Source organism: Oryx dammah, unplaced genomic scaffold (genome assembly GCF_014754425.2).
Source record: "Oryx dammah isolate SB20612 unplaced genomic scaffold, SCBI_Odam_1.1 HiC_scaffold_25, whole genome shotgun sequence".
In the NCBI taxonomy this organism is placed as follows: Eukaryota; Metazoa; Chordata; class Mammalia; order Artiodactyla; family Bovidae; genus Oryx; species Oryx dammah.
This window is the reverse complement of record NW_024070209.1, coordinates 92,716,350-92,741,150: the sequence shown is the minus strand read 5'-3', so window position 1 is coordinate 92,741,150 and position 24,801 is coordinate 92,716,350. Positions and strand designations below refer to the sequence as shown.

General features: G+C 41.0%; 2 protein-coding genes across 2 annotated transcripts; both read right to left on the bottom strand.

Annotated features, from left to right (window-relative positions):
• Positions 1-10,255: 10,255 nt before the first annotated feature.
• On the bottom strand, positions 10,256-11,233 carry LOC120852303 (olfactory receptor 1L3-like). Its single transcript, XM_040225718.1, has one exon. The coding sequence runs from the start codon at positions 11,231-11,233 to the stop codon at positions 10,256-10,258; it is 978 nt and encodes a 325-aa protein (XP_040081652.1).
• Positions 11,234-21,050: 9,817 nt separating this feature from the next.
• On the bottom strand, positions 21,051-22,125 carry LOC120851963 (olfactory receptor 1L1). The gene has a single exon (XM_040225067.1). It carries the CDS (start codon positions 21,981-21,983, stop codon positions 21,051-21,053), a length of 933 nt encoding a protein of 310 aa, XP_040081001.1. The 5' UTR covers positions 21,984-22,125.
• Between the last annotated feature and the right edge of the window lie 2,676 nt (positions 22,126-24,801).

Genomic DNA, 24,801 nt, shown 5'->3' with positions numbered 1-24,801 from the left:
GCAAGAACACTGGAGTGGGTTGCCATTTCCTTCTCCAGGGGATCTTCCAGACCCAGGAATCGAACCCAAGTCTCCCACATTGCAGGCAGATGCTTTAACCTCTGAGCCACCCACTCCAGTGTTCTTGCCTAGAGAATCCCAAGGACGGCGGAGCCTGGTGGGCTGCCGTCTATGGGGTTGCAGAGACTCAGATACAACTGAAGTGACTTAGCCACAGCAGCAGACACTCTAACAAAGGTTTTTAATAAGGAGACCAAAGGAATGGGGGAATTGAATTGGATGCCTCAAGGATAATGTTATTCAAAGAATACAAGGGCAAGGGCCATGCCTAGAACAGTTTAAAACTACTCTTCCTCTAAAATGATTATCTAGTAGCTTCCTCCAATGTTGCTCTGGGGGATTGGCGTCAGATGGGAGGAGGCAAATCTTCTGAGTTAAGGCATCCCGTTTCCTCTTACTAGAATTAAAGCAGAATATGGCCTCTTGAGAGCAGCCCAGGAGGAAAACCAGGAGACCTCTCTCATGACAATGTGTCTGAAAAGTTTCCGAGCCACTATCACTGCAGAAGCTCCCTCAGAGGGACGGGTGCATGCTCAGCTTTCTTAACAAGACTCACGGGAGATTTTGCTAGTGAACCTCTAGGCAACTTGACTCTGATGCTAATTAAGCACTCAGGGCAGCTCCTTACAGCCTAATTAAATAAAGTCTGGAGGTAAAAGTTTGGCTTCTCCTTGTGAATTGTTGATTGGGAATTAAGGCTGGAGCCTCTTAGCACAGCAAGTCAGTTTCACTGTAACCTTGGTCACAACTGACTCCAACACAGTTGTCAGTCAGAGAAACAGACTACCCAGGTCCACCCATCACCCTGCCTAGTTAGAAAAATATACCTTTCTTCAAGGGCAGAAGTGTCCATCTGATCAGAACATTGGCTCATCTGGTTCAGAACTCTTCCAGAAAGAAACCCAGGAGGGACTCTGGGGAACGGCCTTGACAACATCCTCATGCAGGTTAAGACGTGGCCTTAGACATTTACCATTTCTCCCGATAGCGTTTGGGGAGGCAGTTGGGATTTAGAGTTAATCAATTCTGAGTTTGAGTTGTGATTACCACTTACCTGTTCATGACTTTGTCGCTTCACCTCTTTGAACTCCAGTTTCCTCATCTTTGAAATGAGGTGATTAATTCCTATCAGTCAGAATTGTAGGTGATTGATTTGTGCTGGTTACTTTTCATTACTATGATGATCTGCTGTACATCAACTAGCACCTATAAATTTATTAAAATAAATGACTTAAAGTATATGCTAGCTCACCAGGTGGTGGAAATTATTAAGAGGACATTATGGGTAAGGGACTCAGGAAAATTTGAATCTCACTCTAAGGTCCAGCTGCCTCTTTCCATGAGGTTGCTAAGGAAAATGCTGCCCAAAGAAAAATGGCAAAGTGGAAGCAAAGTAACAGTTATTGTTATTTGTATTTTGAGCATAGAATCCTAATGCAGATGACTCTGAACAGCTAACTGAACTAACTGAATATTCTGTTGAGGTAGGAGATAGATGGGCTCCAGGTTGGACATTTACAACCAGCCAGCCTCCTATTTGCAATTCCTGAGGCAAGAGATAGGTGGGCTCCAGTTGAGGAATTTACAACCAGCTTGCCCTCCAAAATGGAAGTAACAACAGATACAGGGTAAATAGCCAGTCTTTGTCTCTTGTAAACATCTCAAGGGAATAATCATGGCAGGGACAAAGAGAGGCAAAAACCCTGAGTAAAGGATAAGGGAGACTCTATACATGTGCATAAAGGCTTCCTGGAATCAAAAGTCAGAGGATAATTCCAGGCCATAGTGAGTCTTGTTCCTCCCAGAAGCCTTCACTTTGAGATCCATCTTGGCTAAGGTGTGAGTGCGCACCCCAGGGGAAAGTCCTAAGACTAACCAGGCGGGCGTGTGAGGTGGGGGTGGGGGGTGGGGGTGAGGACAAAGCATGATGATTAGCGTGAGGGAAGACAAAGATCGGGAAAAATGCCCCATTGTAAAGGATTTAAGCTTCCCAAAGGTGTGACTCTCTCTCTGAGCTTGCCCATGTGCCTTTCTGCATGTACTCTTCTTTTCAATAAAGGTTTTACTTTACTCTTTACCATCTGCCTCCTTGCCTGAGTTTGTTCTTGACGAGGAAGCCAAGGACTGGGGACCCTACTCCTAACTGCTGGCACCTGTGATCCAGCGGTTAGGACTCTCAGTCTGGGAAACGAAGATCTTGCTTCCAGCTACCACTCACTGCTCTTTGCTGCAAGCTGTCATTTACTGCAGCACCACTGTTTCTAAACTAGTTTTGTTTACATAGCTTAAAAAAAAAGCAAGTTCTTATCTTCTTGTGATCAAATCTGAGTGTTCTGTCTGGTTTGGCATTATGAAAAGAACAGACAAGTGACAGTAATGACAAAAATAACATTTATTGAATGCTTACTAATAGCCAGCTACTGATCTAAGCACTTTACATACAGTCCACTTAATTCTGTGATTTGTTTGTCATCCCACACATGAGAAGGATTGGTTAAGAGAAAAAACGTAGAGTTTACCACTTTTAGAAAGTTCACATAAAGAAATAAATGTCTATTGGTTTTGCCATACATCAATATGAATCCGCCACAGGTATACATGTGCTCCCCATCCTAAACCCCCCTCCCTCCTCCCTCCCCTTTTGTACATGAGGAACTAATATAATATTGTAAGTAAAAAAAAAAGAAAGAAAGAAAGAAAGAAATAAATGTGTGAGAATTGTCAAAAATAATTTTGAAATATCATATTCAAAGAAGGAATTACTTTAGTATGAATTAAACATAGCTATGCCTGGAGAATCCCAGGGATGGGGGAGCCTGATGGGCTGCCGTCTATGGGGTCGCACAGAGTCAGACACGACTGAAGCGACTTAGCAGCAGAAGCAGCAGCATGGTCATTAAACATTCTGGCTTGACACAAGAAGAGATAATTAAATTAGTGGAACAGAATAAAGAGTTGAGAAATAGACAGTTCAGCTCAGTTCAGTTCAGTCACTCAGTCGTGTCCGACTCTTTGTGACCCCATGGACTGCAGCACGCCAGGCTTCCCTGTCCATCACCAAATCCCAGGGCCTACTCAAACTCATGTCCATTGAGTCAGTGATGCCATCCAACCATCTCATCCTCTGTTGTCCCCTTCTCCTCTAGCCTTCAATCTTTCCCAGCATCAGGGTCTGTTCCAATGAGTCAGTTCTTCACATCAGGAGGCCAAAATGTTGGAGCTTCAGCTTCAGCATCAGTCCTTCCAATGAATATTCAGAATTGATTTCCTTTAGGAAAGAAAGTCCCTTGCTGTTGAAGGGACTCTCAAGAGTCTTCTCCAACAACACAGTTCAAAAGCATCAATTCTTCGGTGCTCAGCTTTCTTTATAGTCCAACTCCCACATCCTTACATAACTACTGGAAAAACCATAGCTTTGACTAGATGGACCTTTGTTGGCAAAGTAACGTCTCTGCTTTTTCATATGCTGTCTAGGTTGGTCATAACTTTTCTTCCAAGGAGCAAGCGTCTTTTAATTTCATGGCTGCAGTCACCATCTACAGTGATTTTGGAACCCCCCAAATAAAATCTCTCACTGTTTTTATTGTTTCCCCATCTATTTGCCATGAAGTGATGGGACCAGATGCCATGATCTTAGTTTTCTGAATGTTGAGTTTTAAGCCAACTTTTTCACTCTCCTCTTTCCCTTTCATCAAGAGGCCCTTTAGTTCTTCTTTGCTTTCTGCCATAAGGGTAGTGTCATTTCCATATCTGAGGTTATTGATATTTCTCCTGGCAATCTTGATTCCAGCTTGTGCTTCATCCAGCCCAGGGTTTCTCAGGATGTATCCTGCTTATAAGTTAAATAAGCATGGTGACAAAATACAGCCTTGACGTACTCCTTTCCCGATTTCAAACCAGTCCGTTGTTCCATGTCCAGTTCTAACTGTTGCTTCTTGAACTGCATGCAGCTTTCTCAGGAGGCAGGTGAGGTGGTCTGGTATTCCCATCTCTTTCAGAATTTTCCACAGTTTCTTGTGATCCACACAGTCAAAGGCTTTGGCATAGTCAATAAAGCAGAAATAGATGTTTTTCTGGAACTCTCTTTCTTTTTTGATGATCCAATGGATGTTGGCAACTTGATTTCTGGCTCCTCTGCCTTTTCTAAATCCAGCTTGAACACCTGGAAGTTCACAGCTCATGAACTGTTGAAGCATGGCTTGGAGAATTTTGAGCATTACTTTACTAGTGAGTGAGATGAGTGCAGTTGTGCAGTAGTTTGAGCACTCTTTGGCATTGCCTTTCTTTGGAACTGGAATGAAAACTGACCTTTTCCAGTCCTGTGGCCACTGCTGAGTTTTCAAGATTTGCTGGCATATTGAGTGCAGCACTTTCGCAGCATCATCTTTTAGGATTTGAAATAGCTCAACTGGACTTCCATCACCTCCACTAGCTTTGTTCGTAATGATGCTTCCTAAGGCCCACTTGACTTACATTCCAGGATGTCTGGCTCTAGGTGAGTGATCACACCATCGTGTTTATCTGGGTCGTGAAGATCTTTTTGGATAGCTTTTCTGTGTATTCTTGCCACCTCTTCTTAATATCTTCTGCTTCTGTTAGGTCCATACCATTTCTGTCCTTTATCGAGCCCATCTTTGCATGAAATGTTCCCTTGGTATCTCTAATTTTCTTGAAGAGATCTCTAGTCTTTCCCATTCTATTGTTTTTCTCTATCTCTTTGCATTGAGCACTGAAGAGGGCTTTCTTATCTCTCGTTGCTATTCTTTGGAACTCTGCATTCAAATGGGTATATCTTTCCTTTTCTTATTTGCCTTTTTCTTTTCACAGCTATTTGTAAGGCCTCCTCAGACAACTATTTGCCTTTTTGCATTTTTTTTCCCTTGGGGATGGTCTTGATCACTGCCTCCTGTACAATGTGACGAACCTCCATCCATAGTTCATCAGGCACTCTGTCTATGAGATCTAATCCCTTGAATCTGTTTGTCACTTCTATTGTATAATCACAAGGATTTGATTTAGGTCACACCTGAAGGGTCTAGCGGTTTTCCCTACTTTCTTCAACTTAAGTCTGAATTTGGCAATAAGGAGTTCATGATCTGAGCCACAGTCAGCACCTAGTCTTGTCTTTGCTGACTGTATAGAGCTCCTTCATCTTTGGCTGCAAAGAATATAATCAGTCTGATTTTGATATTGACTATCTGGTGATGTCCACATGTAGAGTCTTCTCTTGGGTTGTTGGAAGAGTGTGTTTGCTATGATCCGTGGGTTCTCTTGGCAAAACTCTGTTAGCCTCTGCCCTGTTTCATTCTGTACTCCAAGGCCAAATTTGCCTGTTATTCCAGGTGTTTCTTGACTTCCTACTTTTGCATTCCAGTCCCCTATAATGAAAAGGATATCTTTTTTGGATGTTAGTTCTAGAAGGTCTTGTAGGTCTTGTTGTTCAATTTCAGCTTCTTCAGCACTATTGGTTGGGGCATAGACTTAGATTACTGTGATACTGAGTGCTTTGCCTTGGAAAGGAACCAAGATCATTCTGTTGTTTTGGGGATTGCATCCAAGTACTGCAATTCAGACTCTTTTGTTGAGTATGATGGCTATTCCCATTTCTTTTAAGGGATTCTTTTTTTTCTTTAATTGGAGGCTAATTACTTTACAATATTGTAGTGGTTTTTGCCATACGTTGACATGAATCAGCCATGGGTGTACATGTGTTCCCCATCCTGACCCTCCCTCCCACCTTCCTCCCCATCCCATCCCTTAGGGTTATCCCAGTGCACCAGCCCTGAGCACCCTATCTCATGCATCAAACCTGGACTGGCAATCTATTTCACATATGATAATACACATGTTTCAATTCTATTGCCCACAGTAGTAGATGTAATTGTCATCTGAGTGAAATTCAACCATTCCAGCCCACTTTAGTTCACTGATCTTATTAGGTATATGATATTGCTGACTTTTTAATTTAGTGAGAAAAGGTGTTTTAAAATAATCCTGGAATCAGAAAGATAGATTTGTAAGGGTTGTATAAAATTGCACTCTTCAGTTCAGTCACTCAGTCATGTCCGACTCTTTGCCATGCCATGGACTGCAGGATGCCAGGCTTCCCTGTCTATCACCAACTCCCGGAACTTGCTCAAACTCATGTCCATTGAGTCGGTGATGACTTCCAACCATCCCATCCTCTGTCATACCCTTCTCCTCCTGCCTTCAATCTTTCCCAGCATCAGGGTCTTTTCCAATGAGTTAGTTCTTCGCATTAGGTGGGCAAAATATTGGAGCTTCAGATTCAGCATCAATCCTCCCAAGTGATGTCCTTCAGGATTGACTGGTTTGATCTCTTGTGGGGACACTGCTCCTTTTTCCTGGCTCCTGGTGCACACAAGGTTTTGTTTGTGCCCTCCAAAATCTGTACTCCAGCTTGATTAAAAATATAAGTCCAAAACAAGAATATTTACAAAACACTAGAACAAGTTTTATTATTATTTTACATAGCCTATCTTCTCACTCAGAATGTAAAAGAAAGGATGAATAAACTAGTCTATGTTGAAAATAAAAAAGTGTTGATTTTTAAAATTGAAACTACAGGACAAATTATTTGAAGAAAATACTTGTAAATACATAAGTAAACAAACTTTTAACATTCTCAATTTACAGAGGTCCTACCAGCTGATAAGAAAATTACAACAATCTCCCCAAAGGGCTAAATACTTAGGCAGTTTAAGGAAGTGTGCTGTGTTCAGCCGCTAAGTTGTGTCTTGACTCTTTGCGACCCCATGGGCAATAGCCCACCAGGCTCCTCTGTCCATAGAATTTTCCAGGCAAGAATACTACAGTGTGTTGCCATTTCCTCCCCCAAGGGTTCTTTCCAATCCAGGGTTCAAACCTGTGTCTCCTGCATTGGCAGGCAGATTCTTTACCACCTGAGCCACCTGGGATGTCCAGTTTAAAGAGATGGTGCAAAAGCTCAATAATGATAGGAAGTTTGCTCTCCTGCTTCAGTAGGGAGAAATGCACTAAGATGCCACTGTCCATCATCAGATTGAGATTTTAAATCTTTATAAATTAGTAGCATACAGTATTGATGGAGATATGGAGAAATGTAGTCTTTATGTTTTTCTGGAGACTAAGAATCTAATCTGGCAGAATTTATTAAAATTTTTTATGTATCTATAAGTGAATCTCAACTATACAGTTTGATTTCATCCTCTAGAGACTCTTCTGGTTTGAGGACTAGAAGCCTCTCTTTGTCCTTTTTCACTTTGTATGCCTCATTGCTTTAGTGGGGAACCTATTAATCATTCTGATCATTTGCTCTGACTTTTGCACCCCAGTCTCTTACTGGGGTGCAAAGTTTAGGTCTTATTCCCAGGCAAGCTAGAGGTTATGGAAATTTCCTAGTTTTATATTCCACTGGATTTACCCATGAATCAGAGGCTTTCAGGTTTTGAAAACTAATGTAATAGCCAGAATGGAAGACATGTGGAATACTTGTGTTGTGGATTAAACATTTGAGACAATGAGTGCCATGTGCTTTTCAGTTATCACCAGCAAAATCATCAAAGATGTTTTATTAGTTTGCTGTGTGTGCTAAGTTGCTTCAGTTGTGTCCAACTCTTTGCGACCCCGTGGACTATAGCTTGCCAGGCTCCGCTGTCCATCAGATTCTCCAGGCAAGAATACTGGAATGGGTAGCCATGCCTTCCTCCAAGGGATCTTCCCAACTCAGGGATCAAACCCATGTCTCTTATGTCTCCTTCATTGGCAGGTAGGTCCTTTACCACTTGGGCTGCCATAACAAAGTACCACAGGTTGGCTGGCTTAAACAACAGAAATCTATCTTCTCCCAGTTCTGGGACTTCCTAGGTGGTGCTAGTGGTAAAGAACCTGCTTGCTCATACAGGTAGACGTAAGAGACATGGGCTCGATCCCTGAGTCAGGAAGATCCCTTGGTGGAGGACATGGCAACCCACTCCAGTATTCTTGCCTGGAGAATCCCCTGGACAGAGAAGCCTGGCGGGCTACAGTGCGTAGGGTTGCAAAGAGTCGGACACCACTGAAATGACTTAGCATGCACCCACAGACATCTGAGACTAGGGTATTGGCAGGATTGGTTTCTTCTGAGGCTTCTTTCTTTGACTTGCTGTCTTCTCTCTGTCTTCGCATGGTCCTCCCTCTGTGTGTATCTGTGTCCTAATCTCTTTTTATAGACACCATATAGTAGTAGTAGAGTCCATCCTAATGACATCCTTTTAACTTCAGTTCAGTTCAGTCACTCAGTTGTGTCTGACTCTTTGTGACCCCATTGAATGCAGCACGCCAGGCTTCCCTGTCCGTCACCAACTCCTGTAGCTGGCTGAAACTCATGTCCATTGAGTTGGTGATGCCATCCAACTATCTCATCCTCTGTCATCTCCTTCCCCTCCTGCCTTCAATCTTTCCCAGCATCAGGGTCTTTTCCAATGAGTCAGTTCTTTGCATTTTAACTTAATTGCCTCTTTAAGAACTTATCCCCAAATAAATCACATTCTGAGATCCTGGGGATTATTATAATTTCAATTTATGAATTTCATAAATTTTACCTGTGTAAGGGATGATTGAAGCAAAATCAAAGGGATTTAAACATTCTATATTTTATCATTTAAAACTTTAAGGTCATCCATCAATTCCTTGTGTAACATACTATGAGAGATTAATTTGTTTGACTTAAACAATTCCATTTGTTAAAGTACAAACACCAGGAGAGAAACTCACCCTAAACTGTCCTTACCTATAACAACATAGTACATAGTAATTCATCTGACTGCTTTCTTTTCCTTTTTTCATTGAAGTATAGTTGACTTATAATATTATATTAGTGTCAGGTGAACAATAGTGATTTGATATTTTTATAGGTTATACACTATAGTCTATAACATTTTGGCCACCAGATGCGAAGAACTGACTCATTGGAAAAGACACTGATGCTGGGTAAGATTGAAGGCAGGAGGAGAAGGGGACAGCATAAGATGAGATGGTTGGATGGCATCACCATCTGCCAATGGGTTTAAGTTTGAGCTAGCTCTGGGAGTTGGTGATGGAGAGGGAAGCCTAGAGTGTTGCAGTCCATGGGTGGCAAAGAGTTGGACATGACTGAGTGACTGAACTGATAGAATGTACACCATACAAAGTTATTATGTTATTGACTATATTCCCATTTTGTACATTACATCCCTTGCCTGTGACTTTATTTTATAACTGACATTTATTAATAAGATATTTTATATCTTATTCCCTTTCACCTATTTTTCCCATTCCTACTTGCCCCAAACCGCCCTTCCCCTCTGGCAACCAGTGGTTTGTTCTCTGTATTTGTGGTCTGTTTCTGTTTTATTTATTCATTAGCTTTGATTTTTAGATTCGACATATAAATGAAGGCCCTAATGTTTGTCTTCCTCTCTCTGATTCTGCTTTTCTATATAATTCATTCCCCACCTAAATTGAAAGGCTCTTTCATATCAGGCATTCTAAACCAAATGCTTGTAACTATTAGTTTACATCCATTTCTCTTTTTTTAAATAATTGAAATGCATCCATTGATTTTTGAGTCTGCCTCCAGGGGCTATAGGAAGCATTTCTGATTACATAGAATAAATAAGTCTTCCTTCATTCTGAAAAAATAAACAGATAAAAAAGACATAGAAATATAGGCATTTTCAGAGAGAAAACACACAGGTAAGGAGACCCCGAGTCTGGTCTGATAGGGAGGTCACCGCCCCCCCACCAAATACACACACACAGACACATCTGCAAAAAATGTCTGAAAGTTTAAATAGAACAGAGTGGTTATGTATGCATAAATATCTTTGCACGCAAATAGATTTCTCCATAGATGTGTACAAAAATTCAAATGTCTAAACTTGGCTGAAGTTATAAATAGATGGAAAAATGGACAGTTCCAAGTAAATATAGAAGGAATAAAGAGGATGTGATTTTTCTAGAATGGAGAGGTATCATGGAGTGAGTCTACAGTTCTAGCATAGGTACCAGGACATGGGTAGAACTGTCCAACCACGGCATGATAGAGACCACAGGGTGGAAAACTGTCCACCCAATTGATGAAAGAGTATTTCTCCATAGAAGACTTCCCTCAGATGCTGATGTGTGTGTGCATGAGTGTGCACATGTGCACCACACCCACACAGACACCTTTCAATCAAGCTCCACGGATTTTGTTGGAATTTGTAGTAGAAAGCCTATTCATTTGAAACTTACTCCTGCTTAGCAATTTCTCTAAGCCCTGTTTCATGTCTTTGTTTCTTAAACTGTAGATAAATGGGTTCAGCATTGGTGTCAGTACAGTGTAGTTGACAGTTACTATTCGATCTTTGACAGTGTAGCTGGACAATGGCTGGAAATAGACACAGCAAATACTCCCATAAAAGAGAGTCACCACAGTGAGATGGGAGCTGCAGGTGGAGAAGGCTTTGTGTTTTCCAGCAACTGAGGGAATTTTGAGGACTGCAATGAGGATTCTCAGGTAAGAGATGACAATGCAGACAAATGGGGCCATCACAGAAACCAGCCCTTCTGACATGGCGACAACTTCATTGACAGAGGTAGAAGAGCAGGCCAGCTTCAGAACAGGATTGACGTCACAGAAAAAGTGATGGATAACATTTGATACACAAAAAGTGAGCCGATTCACCAGGAGGACATGCAGGAGGGAGTGAAGGTAGCAGAAAGCTGTGGAGAAGGCCAGTAGCAACATACAGCGTCCATGGTTCATAATAGTGACATACTGCAAAGGATTGCAGATAGCTACATAGCGGTCAATGGCCATGGCTGCCAGGAGGTAACTGTCCATGTTTCCAAAGACCAGGAAGAAATACATCTGCACCAGACATGCAGCATAAGAAATGGTCTTTTTCTCTGATAAAAAGTTCACTAACATCTTGGGGACTATAACTGCTGTGTAGCAAATATCAGCAAAGGACAAGATGCTCAGGAAGAAATACATCGGGTTTTGGAGCTGAGGATCAGAGTGGATAGCCAAGATGATGAGCAGATTTCCCATCAAAGTGACCACGTACATGATGAGAAAGAGGGCAAAGAGTGGTTTCTGGTCCTCAGGGTGAGAAGAGAGTCCCAAGAGAATGAATTCAGGGAGTCTTGTTAGGTTGGACATTCCCATGGACTTGAAAGCACCTGCAGATAAACAATAAGGTTAATGGATGGTTCTTGTCATTTGGGACATGCATCTTTCCATCTTGTTCTTACACTGAGAAGTTATTAATAAATAGAGTTTTTACTGTAATGTTTTTTCCCCCTGAATATGGAGAAATCAGGGTCAAAGTATGTTTTCACTGTTTTTTTTAAAAAGTCTTTGTGATGGAGAGCTATAGAAAACAGATTCGGGGCGGCACTGGTGAGAGAGAGACAGAGAGAGAGAAAGGGGTTTGAGAGCTGGTTTCCTTTCCCTCTTCCCTACTCCATGGCTCATAATCACAGGAGCCACAGATGCAGTCTGTGAATCAGGGTCAGGTCAGCTTCTGATTAAGGATTATCAGTGACTAACCCACATCTTGATAATCATAAGATAGTCATCTCATCTAGTTTGCAGTTGGTGAATCTTTTTGAATCAAGATGCTTCTTTCCACATCATAGATAATGGAGTGAGGAAGTCATCTAAAGCACACTGAATTGAATGTAAACAGTTTTAGTGAAAAGAGAGATGGGGAAGGAGAAGTGAGAAAGAGGGAATGAACTTGCATGAGAAGATGAATGCCCCAATCTCCCTGTTCCTTGACTGATAATTCATGTCCTGAGGCCAGAGAAATGTGACTCACAGACAGATGGGTAAAGGAAGATTCAACTTTGGAGTATAGACATAAAAACTCAACATTTGCATGAACATATTTAGTCTCTAGTGATGACTAATTACTTATTTAGCATCCAGTGATGACTAATTATCTCTCTGAGATCAGAGATTCACATCTTCTTGCCAGGCATTCTCAAAGTTGATTTCTTACCTGGGAAAAACTTGGAAGTCTTGTCTCATCTATTTATTCCACTCTTCCCTTACTTATGCTCCATGGAATGACTTGTCAAAAAGAAGACAAAACTGTGCCAAGAGACAGCATACAGAAAAGGTACCTGATTGACTGCAGATCATTTCCTAATGTTTCTTCCATCTGATGCTCCCGTCCCTGGATTCTTATCATTCTTCACAACCTGCAGATACTTACAGCTCCTGCTTCCCTCCTGGGAGCATCCTCTAATACTGTCACCAAGTCCCTGGTGTTCAGTGGAGGAGAGAGTAAGGAAACAAACATCCATTAACTTTGTGCGGGATCATCTCCATGGATCCAGAAGAATTACATGTTCTGCCTCCCAGGATGGCCCCAAGTCCCTTTCTTCAAACCTGTGGGTCTAGGGTAACCTCTGTTAAGCTTGACATAGGTATCCAAGAGGGACAATAATTTTCCATCCCTGGCTCTTCAACCCCTCTGAGGGCTTACTTGGGCAGTGTCCCATGTAGCACTGAGAATGGAGTACCAGGCAGGGACATCTGGGTTCAAGATCCCCTTTGAGCCTATAAAGTCTCCATTTGGCCTCCCTGAGTGCTTCCATTTTAACAAAGGACAACTACTGTCTCTCCATCTCTCCCCAATTTAGATACAGCTGTTAGTTCAGTAGCCGTGGCTTTATGTCACTATCCTCTAAAAAAAGGGAGGGTCATAGCTTTTGAACTTAACCTTAGATCACCCTTCCCTGGTGACCCCAAGCCTGCTCAGATATTTGATTACCATTCCTAGCTGCCACCACTATGGAAAACCACCAGTTTCAGATCTTTGACTCTTCTTAACTCATGAAAGCACATAGAATCCCTACCTCAGGGTCTTAACATGCCCCACCAAATACATGTTGCTCATGTCCTGTCACTTAGTGATTCCTGATCACATCTTACAATTCAACCACCCCACTGTCTTGCATTTCTTCCTTTACCTGCATCTCCAGGCTCAAATGCAGCCTCCTATAGGGAGCATTCCTTGGTGACCTGATTAGAAGGATATATCTGTCTTCTCTGCTCCCTCAGTACATGAATTTCCATTAAACACAAATCATGTTTATTGTTACATAATCTTTCACTTAAAGGAAGGCAACTAACATTTATGTACTCAGGAATTTATAAGTCCCTCTGACACAAACCACACAACAGCCTCATATCATGTGCACTTATTTTCCTCATTGTATAGTGACTTAAAAAAAATAAGGTAGCTGACAAAATATAACTTGAATCAAGGACTCTTTGAAGCCAAACTGTACAGTTGAACTACTACCCTGAAAGGCCTCTCTCTTTCCTTTGACAAAATTAAAATTTTTATGTTAAGAAACAGGCTTCTATTTACTAAGGGAGCTAAAATATTGCCTTATTTTTTCTTTGTCAGATTAAACATGAAAGCTTTTGGAGCCCTGAATCAAATCCAGGCCTTATTCCAGATGAGCATGTGTGTCCAGTCGCTCAGTCGTGTCTGACTCTTTGCAACCCCGACTGTAGCCCGCCAGGCTCCTCTGTCCACAGGATTTTCCAGCAGAAATACTGGAGTGTGTTGCCATTTCCTTCTCCTAGGGATCTTCCCAAATCAGGGATCGAACCCATGTCTCCTGCATTGCAGGAGGATTCTTTTACTACTGAGACACCTGGGAAGTCTCGTATTCCAGATACTATGGGCTATATATTGTTCATGAGCCAGCTATTTCATCAGTAAAGCCATATTTTATTAATTTTAAGACACTTTTTTTTATACTTTAATATCTCATATTGAGGTTCATTTAAGTTTATGGTGTGTCACAAATAATTGGGAGCCTTTTTCTCACTGGCATATTAAAATAATGTATTTTATAATTGATGGTAGGTTAGATTTAATTAAATACAACAATCTGGAGTTAAGGAGGTAAGAATAATGTTCAGTTCATCTATGAGCGCATCAGTCCATAAGTGTTTGTTATGTCTTTATCATGAGCTATACACTCTGTTATCCACTGAGGATATACAGCTCTTCGTAAAAGAGACATAATTTTCCCTTGGATCTAACAGATTAGAATCCCATAGCACCTAGCACCCATCCTTTACTGCAGAGGTTCAAGTTCAAGGGAAAGTCACTCAGTTGTGTCCAACTCTTTGCGACCCCATGGACTATACAGTCCATGGAATTCTCCAGGCCAGAATTCTGGAGTGGGTAGCCATTCCCTTCTCCAGGAGATCTTCCCAGCCTAGGGACTGAACCCAGCTCTCCCACATTGCAGGCAGATTCTTTACCAGCTGAACCACAAGGGAAGCCCTTACTGCAGAGTGCTCAGTAAATTTTTATGATATTGACCTAAGCATGGACTAAGCTAACTGCGTAAGCAATATTTTCCAATGTTAGAAGATGGTAACAAAAATTCCCTTAGTTCTTTGGTTCTATAGTTATTTAATATTTTTCTTATTCATTTCATCCCAATTCTAAAATGTCAATATTTATTTCTATAATACTGGACTATATTTTTTAAAAGTAAAATATTCATTTTTCTTATCATATTTGTGTCAAAGTAGAGACCTAAATAAATAAAAACCACTAGGTCATTGTAATTAGCACTCATTCTGCTAGTCACTGTTTCTCCTGAGAACTCTACTGTAATTAGATGGTGTAATTAGTAGGTTTCATTTCTAAAGAAAATATTTTACTATTCTAGAGAAGAAGAAACAGACTGCTATGGAGGAATTAGGTTTAACTATCATCAAAATGATATGTCTTTATCTAATTACTACTGTTATTGAGTAGTTTTAAATACCAGAACATTGATATTAATTCAAACTGGGGTATAATAAATATAAGATGCAATCTCCAGGGTAGCATGAAGGAAATAGTTAAATATATATATATATATATATATGTACATGGAAATAAGAGGAGAATCAAAACAGTAAACTAAAAAAATAAATTATATACAAAAGAAGAAAGTAATGGGGAACTGGGGAACAAAAAAGACATAAGACATGTAGATAAAGATAGATAAAAGTCGCTCAGTCGTGTCCGACTCTTTGCGACCCGTGGACTGTAGCCCACCAAGCTCCTCCGTCCATGGGATTCTCCAGGCAAGAATACTGGAGTGGGTTGCCATTTCCTTCTCCAGGGGATCTTCCAGACCCAGAGATCGAGACCAGGTCTCCCACATTGCAGGCAGATGCTTTAACCTCTGCACCACCAGGGAATTGGCAGAAGTTAAGTCCTTCTTTAGCTATAATTACTTTAAATGTAAATGTAAATGAATTAAACTATTTAATTAAAAAGACAGTGATTGGCTGACTGGATTAAATCAAACAAATGTGATCTAAACATAAACTGTCTACAAGAGATCACTTTAGATCCAGGGACACAAATAAAAGTGAAAGGGTAGAAAAAGATACTCAGTGAAAATATTAACCAAAATAGAGCTGAGATGGCTTTGGTAATTATCAGACAAAATAGACTTTAAGTAAAAAAAAATGTTTCAAAGGGTAAAGAAGGACATTATTTATTGGTAAAAGAGTCAATACCTCAAGAAGATGTAAATACTGGGACAATATTCATATATCAGAGTTCTAAAGGAAGAGTGGAAAAAAGATGCACAAAAATTCTTAATAATTGCAGTTTGACAAGTCATAATAAGACAGAGTAAATTATCAAAGGGAAAATGTGGAAACACACTAATCTAAGGCTCCTCTTTGAGAATAAAAAATAATATCAGAAAATTTTTTCTGTAAGGAGATAATTAGCTCTAATCAAAGGAGATTATAAAACTTATCCTTTGAACTTAAAAGAGCATTTTTCAGATGTTGGTCTATAAAATGATAAAAAATAGAAAGAACTAAACAAAGGTCTTTTGCTCACCAATTAATCATATTGAAATGAAGGTCTCAATGTCAGTTAGACTTAACTATGCTTATCATAAATGCAGGTTTGCTCTGTTGCCTTTTCTTTCCAGTTAATATTAGAGGTAAGACTTTTCTGCTCTTAAATTGCTTTTTATTCAGTCATCAAAAGTGAAAATTTGTTTTAGATAACTGTAAAAAGTCATCAAACATGACTAGGAGAGGAGATAATGACTGTTTACAAAGTACATTTTTGAAATTGAAGTGTAGTTGATTTACAATGCTGTGTGTTTCAGGAGTACATCAAAGTGATATATATATATATATATATATGTATGTATGTATCTGAATATATACATAATTATATATTCTTTTTCAGAATCTTTTCCATTATAGGTTATTGCAAAATATTGAGTACAGTTCCCTGTCCTATACAGTAGGTCCTTGTTGGTTATCTATTTTATACATAGTAGTGTGTATATGTTAATCTCAAATGCCTAACTTATCCCTCCCACACTTCCCCTTTGGAACCACATTTATTTTCTATGTATGTGAGTCTATTTCTGTTTTGTTTATAAGTTCATTTGTATTTTTTTTTAAGATTCTGCATTTAAGCAATAGCATATGATATTTGTTTTTGTCTGGCTTACTTCACTTGGTATGATAATCTCTAGGTCCGTCCATGTTGCTGCAAATGGCATTATTTTTTATGGCTGAGTAGTATTCCGTTGTTGGAGAAGGAAATGGCAACCCACTCCAGTGTTCTTGCCTGGAGAATCCCAGGGACGGCGGAGCCCGGAGGGCTGCCATCTATGAGGTCGCACAGAGTCGGACACAACTGAAGCGACTTAGCAGCAGCAGCAGCAGCAGCAGCAGCAGCAGCAGCAGTATTCCATTGACTATACATATGCATACCCCACATCTTCTTTATCCATTCGTCTGTTGATGGACATTTAGGTTACTTCCATGTGTTGGCTACTGTAAACAGCACTTCAGTGAACACTGGGGTGCATGTATCTTTTTGAATTATGATTTTCTCCAGATATATGCCCAGGAGTAGCATTGCTAGATCATATGGTAGCTCTATTTTTAGTTTTTTAAGGAACCTCCATATTGCTCTCCTTAGTGGCTGTGCCAAATTACATTCTCATTAACAGTGTAGGTGGGTTTGTTATACAGTGCATTTTCATTCATTGTTGCCAGTATAACTAAACTGTAGATTTCTACTCTCCTGGGTCTTCCTTTCTCCCCAAATTATAAATGAGTGGGGCAACTTTTAGTTTAAAGATAGAATCACAAGTCAGTGTACCCCTTCTGATGAAGTTAAGAAAGACATTTTGAATTAAATGACTCTGTTTCTAAACCTAAATATACCTTGGGGCTTTAATTAGGGTCCAGCAACTTGCATTTCCCCTCCTGTCATGGTAACAAACCCAAGCATCTGAGAGAACATGATCTTGTTGGCAGTGTATCTATCGTTGAATTCCTGCTCCCTGTCCTACAAGCTGAGTGACTTGAGGCAAGGCACTTCTCTTCGAGCCCCAGTATATTTAATCCATAGAACAGAATTAATAAGGTCGACCTCATTGGATTGTGAGTATTAAATGAGATCACATGGTAAAAGTAAAAGGCTTGCTGATATAGACCCTTTTAATTTCTTCTTACAATGTTCATCCTACTTGTAATGACTTCTTCCATATCAGTTGGTCTGAAAGACCCAGGAGGGAGGGGACATATTTCATTTCATTTATTACTGGATCATCAGCATCTAAGACAGAGACTGGTGTATAGTAGACACCCAGTGGTTTTTCTCAATGTGTACCTATTACGGCCTAACAATGATTGACATACACATAGCACCAGTGGGATAGGGCTAAGAGAGGGATCACAATATATATGATTTTTTCAACTAAGCAGAGGAAAGTGATCCTCAGTGTCTGGAGGAAAAACAAGAACCTATGGATGATATTGATGTTGCTGCTGCTGCTAATAAAAATGACAGTAAACAACACTGATGAGCAATTGCTGTGTTAAGTACCTGCGATGGATACTGTCATGCATTTCTCTGATCCCCTCTTAGGAATGAAGGACTTATTTGCCCCAGTAACTGGAGGGCGGGGAGCTGCTGACAGACAGCCCTCTGCTATCAGCTCCCTTTGGAGTACTGACAAATAACTCGTGCACATGCTCAGTCACTCAGTCGTATCTGACTCTTTGCGACCCCATGGACTGTAGCCCGCCAGGCCCCTCTGTTCATGGGATTCAGGCAAGAATACTGGAGTGGGTTGCTATTTCCTCCTCCAGGAGATCTTCTGGACTCAGAGACTGAATCCGAGCCTCCTGTGGCTCCTGCATTGGCATGCAGATTCTTTACCACGGAGCCATCTGGGAAGCCCATAGTTGACAGCCTGTGTAAATTTAAGACGTGTAGTGTGATGATTTGATATATTTAGATATTGTGAAATGATTATCACAATAAGGTTAGTCAACACATCTGTCACCACCTAGTTATTGTGTGTGTATGATGAAAACACTTAAGATTTATTGTCTTAGATCTGGGTTTGTGCAGCTGAGACTTATGTGTCACTTTTTTTCCCTTGTGAATCCTTACAATAACCCTTTACAAAAATCCCCTTGGTAATGTTGAATTTTACCCAAGTCCTGTGCTCCTGGAAGACAAAGTTAGAAGAACCATCCATCCTTTTGTGCCTTGGAAAATGGCTGAACTTTGACCCACCCTCAGCCAGAGTCAGAATACAACCCCTCCTAGTGACTCCTCTGTAGCATCCATTGACCTCAGGGAAAAACTTACCCTGATCAACTATCCAATCTCACCGTTGCCACCAGTTCATCCCACTTTTCTATGCATGGTTCTTTCTAGCCTCATTCTCTTCTCCATTTAAAATAAGTCATTTTCTTTCTGACCTTTGAGACCCCTGCAGATCTCATGGAGGGGGTTCCTCCCAATTGAAATAACAGCCTCCCTTCTATTGCCCTAGGTCTTTCCTCCCTCTTGCAATAATCCTTTCAAATGAAGTCTCTTCTTAAGTCTGAAGATATTTGTTAATTTGACACCTGTTCCTTAAAAGTATGCATGGTCCACAAACAACAAAGATTTACTGTATAGCATAGGAAACTATATTCAATATCTTATAATAACCTATAATGGAAAAGAATCTGACATATGTATATATATATAACTGAATCACTTTGCTGTATACCTGAAACTAAGACATTATAAATAAAACTTCAATTAAAATCATACTTCAATTTAAAAAGCGTGTGTTCTTCTATACCTTGTAAACTCAAACAATCCAAATAGTACAACATTTTGCTCCAAATCCTTGCATTGTCTGTTATTTTGTTTCCTTGGGATTCCACAGATTTTGGGGCATCAGATTGTTGACTTATGAACTAGCACATAATCTTTGTTTCCAAGTCTGGTAGACTGGCATATGGTGGACAAGAAACAGAAATTAGTTGAACAGACAAGTGAATTCACAAACCTCTAAATTTCCAAATTCAAAAATGTATGGACTAGCAGTGACTTTAATATTTTTCAGAACTTACAAATGAACAAAAGCATTTTCTCCTACCCCATTTGGTTTTTCTGTAGCTTGACTTAAATTTGTTGAGAAAGAAGAATTCCCAATAGTTGAAAACACCTACTACTAGAGTAACTGGTACCTGATATTTACTGCCTGGGAAAGTGGTACAGTTGAATTCAGGTCAAATTAAATGAATAAGGAAGGGCATAATGTTTCTTTAGTTGTGACCGGTGGAAAGCAGGAAGAACACTGAAATGATGGGTACTTGAGGATGTGGCCTGGAACTGGTTCATCAAGAGTCATCTGGTAGGCTGTGTTTTTTTTTTTTTAAATATAATAATTTTAGAAATCAGGTCCTGAGTCTTTGAGGTGGTGCAGAGGAAGGAGTCATTCTGATCTTTATAATCAGAGACAGAGATCTTGTTATTGAGGAGCCTTTGGACTAATGTGCTGAAGTCTCTGTCTCTCACGCACACACAAACACACGCAGGTTTAAATGACTACATAAGAAAACTCAGGCTTATGAATAAGGATGCGTGTGTGTGCTAAGTTGCTTCAGTCATGTCCGACTCTGTGACCCTATGGATTTCAGCCCCACCGGGCTCCTCTGTCCATGGGATTCTCTTGGCAAGGATATTGGAATGGGTTGCTGTACCTTCCTCCAGGGGATCTTTCTGACACAGGGATCAAACATGCGTCTCTTATGTCTCCTGCATTGGTTGGTGGGTTCTTTACCACTAACATGACTTGGGAAGCCCGTGAATAACGATACTCAGGAGTTTGAAGTGATTAAACTCAAGTCCAAGAGGGATTTTGGCAGGGTTAGAGTTCAGTGAGGGGCTTCCCAGGCGGTGCAGTGGTAAAGAATCTGCCAGTCAATGCAGGAGATGGGGGTTCAACCCCTGGGTTTAGAAGATCTCCTGGAGCAGGAAATGGCAACTTGCTCCAGTATTCTTGGCTAGAAAATTCCATGGACAGAGGAGCCTGGCAGGCTACAGTCCATGGAGTTTCAAAGAGTTGGACATGGCAGAGTGACTGAGCACAGGGTTAAGTGAAAGGAGAATGAAAGTTTGATTCAGATTTAGATCTAGGCACAGAGAACAAGATTCAGGTAGTTTTTGTCCCAGCCAGATAATATTAGAGACCACTGGGAAGGAGGCATCATATTCAGAAGTAGCTTCAACCTACTAGCTTCAACACATGCAATAAGCATTCTTTTTATCAGGAATGAACCACCATTGAAAATACCATCCTTCAGAATCTAATCACAGACATATTAAAAACCTTCAGTCAGGAGCAAGAGATTTGTAGGATTCTACTAAGACCTCCTGGTGGACTTCCCTGGTGGCTCAGACAGTTAAGTGTCTGTCTACAATGTGGGAGACCCGGGTTTGATCCCTGGGTCTGGAAGATCCCCTGGAGAAGGAAATGGCAATCTGTTCCAGTACTATTGCCTGGAAAATGCCATGGACAGAGGAGCCTGTAGGCTACAGTCCATGGGGTCACAAAGAGTCGGACACGACTGAGCGACTTTACTTTCACTTTCACTAAGACCTCAGCTCCTCTTATTGACCTTTCACTCTGTGCATGACTTTCATCAAGCCCTGCTTCATATCTTTGTTTCTCAGGCTATAGATAAATGGGTTTAGCATTGGAGTCAATATGGTGTAGACAATTGTTGCTATTCTATCTTTGACTCTATAGTTAGACAGGGGCTTGAAATAGACATAGCTGATGCTTCCATAAAACAGGGTCACCATTGTGAGATGAGAGCTACAGGTGGAAAATGCTTTGCACTTCCCAGCAGCTGAAGGGATCTTCAGAACAGTAATGAAGATTCTCAAATAAGAGATGATGATGCATGAAAAGGGGGTCATTATGATGGCTAATCCTTCTGTCATGACTGTGATTTCCTTGACAAAATGGGAGGAACAGGACAATTTTAGCACTGACTGGTCATCACAGAAAAAGTGATGAATGACATTGGAGGCACAGAAGATGAGTTGGTTGGTCAGGAGAATATGCAAGAGAGAGTGGAGGTGTGGAATGCAGAAGGAGAGGACCAGGAGCAAGACACAGAGTCTGTGGTTCATGATGGTGATGTAGTGGAGGGGGTTGCAGATGGCAACATAGCGGTCAATGGCCATGGCTGCCAGGAGGTAACTGTCTGTATTTCCAAAAGCAATAAAGAAGTACATCTGAGTCAAACACTCACCATAAGAGATTGTCTTTGTCTTTGATAAGAAGTTTGCTAGCATCTTGGGGATGATGACAGTCACATAGCAAATGTCAACAGAGGAGAGGACACTCAGGAAAAAGTACATGGGTGTCCGGAGGTGAGTGTCTGAGTGGATGGTCAGGATGATGATCAGGTTTCCTATCACTGTGATGAGGTAGATGGGGAGAAACATTACAAAGAGTGGCTTCTGATCTTCAGGTCGAGAGGAGAGTCCCAGGAGGATGAATTCGGTGGGCCATGTTATGTTAGTTCTTCCCATAGTCTTGGGTTCACCTAAAGAGAAGTCATCATTATGAAAGATTCTTCCAACATATGATAAATTCTAAGAATTTTTCCATTGGTTCTTCTTATCAGCAATTAGAACAACTAAGAATGTTACCATTACCTGGACTGTAGCTTCTTTCTATTAATGTTGAGGATTCAGAAATCAATACATACTTTAACCTCCCTTCAGTTTTCTATGTAAAGCAAAAGTATTACAGAAATGGGAAAGAGAAGAAAGACAGGGAGAGGGAATGAGAGTGGAAAAACTGTTTTCTGTTTGAGGATTTTCAAGAGCTAATTCATGGAAGCGTGGTCAGTAGTTTGCTCTCCTGTTTAATTGCCAGCTGACAGAATGATGCTTTTCTTTAATTCAGATGTTTCTCTCTGTGTCAGTTATTCTGGATGCTGAAAATCATCTGAAAAGACATCAAAATGGGAGATCACCCAATAATTATTCCATGCTCTTCACTTTTTGGTGAAACCTTATTGGAGCGAAACAATAAGCAGGAAGACATAAAAGATAGGCAGACAGAGATCATAGGATAATAAAATTTCTTTTTAACGATAATATCAATCCCATCCTTGGTGCCCAACCCCTGATCTAAAACGGTATGTGCTTGTTTGTGTTGGTGCAGTTCTTTTCCAGTTTCCTGTCTTAGTTACAGGCCTCCCAGAAAAACTACAGGAAAGGCACCTGATCTTAGACAGGATTCCAACCCTTATGAATCTGCAAGGTGTCTTTCTTGCCTCCTCTGGGCCCTCCACATGCTAAGGGCACTGTAGACACTCATAGACGTCACCCTCTCTCTAGGGAGCATCCTTTGAGACTTTCAAGAAGTCCCTGAAGTTCAGATGGAGGAGACACTAGAAAATGAGGCAACAACTATTCAAGTTTTGGAGTTTCTTCCCCACGGAGGCCGGGGAGTGTCAGTGCTTTCATTCTCTCCTAGAAATCATCCTCTTGACTCAGCTCCTTCAGGCCAAAAAGAACACCCTTGCAAGGTTGGCAGAGACCACAGTGACTAGCACTCCCAATCTTCCTGAGTATCATCCTTAGTATCATTCTGTACTGTTCACACCAAAAGACAATATATAAGGTGGGGGGGGGCATTTTTTCAGAGTCCACATGGCTTTAGACTATAAAGACTTGAACATCTCATGCCATCAGTCACTTTCCCATCTCCCAGGCTTTAAAGAAGCCCCTGGTTGGGTAACATTCTTAGAACTTCAGAACATAAAAACTCATGAGGTGAAGACTTTAGATGCCAGAATTTACTCTTTACTCTTCTGTCCCCAGGTCTACTTGTAAAATACTGATGTATGATCCTTGGTTTTCCAGTCAGGAAAACCACCTGGTGAATATATTTTATGCTTTATGGAATCTTGAGTCCATGTTCCATTTGGGCCATCTCACTTTGTGTGCACTGCAGAATTCCCAAGGTAATTCCTCCTTCTTCCAGTACAACCATCACCCAAGAATATCCTGTTCTTCATGACTCATTGCTCCCTTACCCATTTATACTATCATGCCTTTGTTTATTTACCATCATCTACTATGCCTAACCTCAGTTCAGTTCAGTCACTCAGTCACGTCTGACTCTTTGCGACCTCATGAATCACAGCATGCCAGGCCTCCCTGTCCATCACCAACTCCCAGAGTTCACTCAAACTCATATCCATCGAGTTGGTGATGCCATCCAGCCATCTCATCCTCTGTCGTCCCCTTCTCCTCCTGCCCCCAATCCCTCTCAGCATCAGAGTCTTGTCCAATGAGTCAACTCTTCCCATGAGATGGCTAAAGTATTGGAGTTTCAGCTTCAGCACCAGTCCTTCCAATGAACACCCAGGACTGGTCTCCTTTAGGATGGACTGGTTGGATCTCCTTGCAGTCCCACGAACTCTCAAGAGTCTTCTCCAACACCACAGTTCAAAGCATCAATTCTTTGGCGTTCAGCTTTCTTCACCATCCAACTCTCACATCCATACAGGACCACTGGAAAAACCATAGCCTTGACTAGATGGACCTTTGTTGACAAAGTAATGTCTCTGCTTTTGAATATGCTATCTAGGTTGGTCATAACTTTCCTTCCAAGAAGTAAGCATCTTTTAATTTCATGGCTGCAATCATCATCTGCAGTGATTTTGGAGCCCCCCAAAATATAAAGTCTGACACTGTTTCCACTGTTTCCCCATCTGTTTCCCATGAAGTGATGGGACCAGATGCCATGATCTTCATTTTCTGAATGTTGAGCTTTAAGCCAACTTTTTCACGCTCCTCTTTCACTTTCATCAAGAGGCTTTTTAGTTCCTCTTCACTTTCTGCCATAAGGGTGGTGTCATCTGCATATCTGAGGTTATTGGTATTTCTCCTGGCAATCTTGATGCCTAACCTGGGACGCTTAAAATCAGCCTCTTCCAGGACACTTTGCTTGGTGATCTACCATTGCACTGGGCTTGTCTTCTGTCCTCTTTTAACACTTTGGACTTCCATTCTAAGTAATAACTCAATCTGTTTGTCTGACAGCTTCTTGTTGTTGTTTAGTTGATAAGTTGTATCTGACTCTTTTGCATCCCCATGGCTTGTAGCCCACCAGACTCCTCTGCCCATGGGATTTCCCAGGCAAGGATACTGGCGTGGGTTGCCATTTCCTTTTCCAGGGAATCTTCCTGACCCAGGAATTGAACCTGTGTCTCCTGCATTGACAGGAGGATTCTTTACCAGTGAGCCACCTGGGAAGTCCCTGACTGCTTATACATTAATTTAAAAAGTCACAAATTAGGGAATCCCCTGGTGGCCTGGTGGATATGATTTG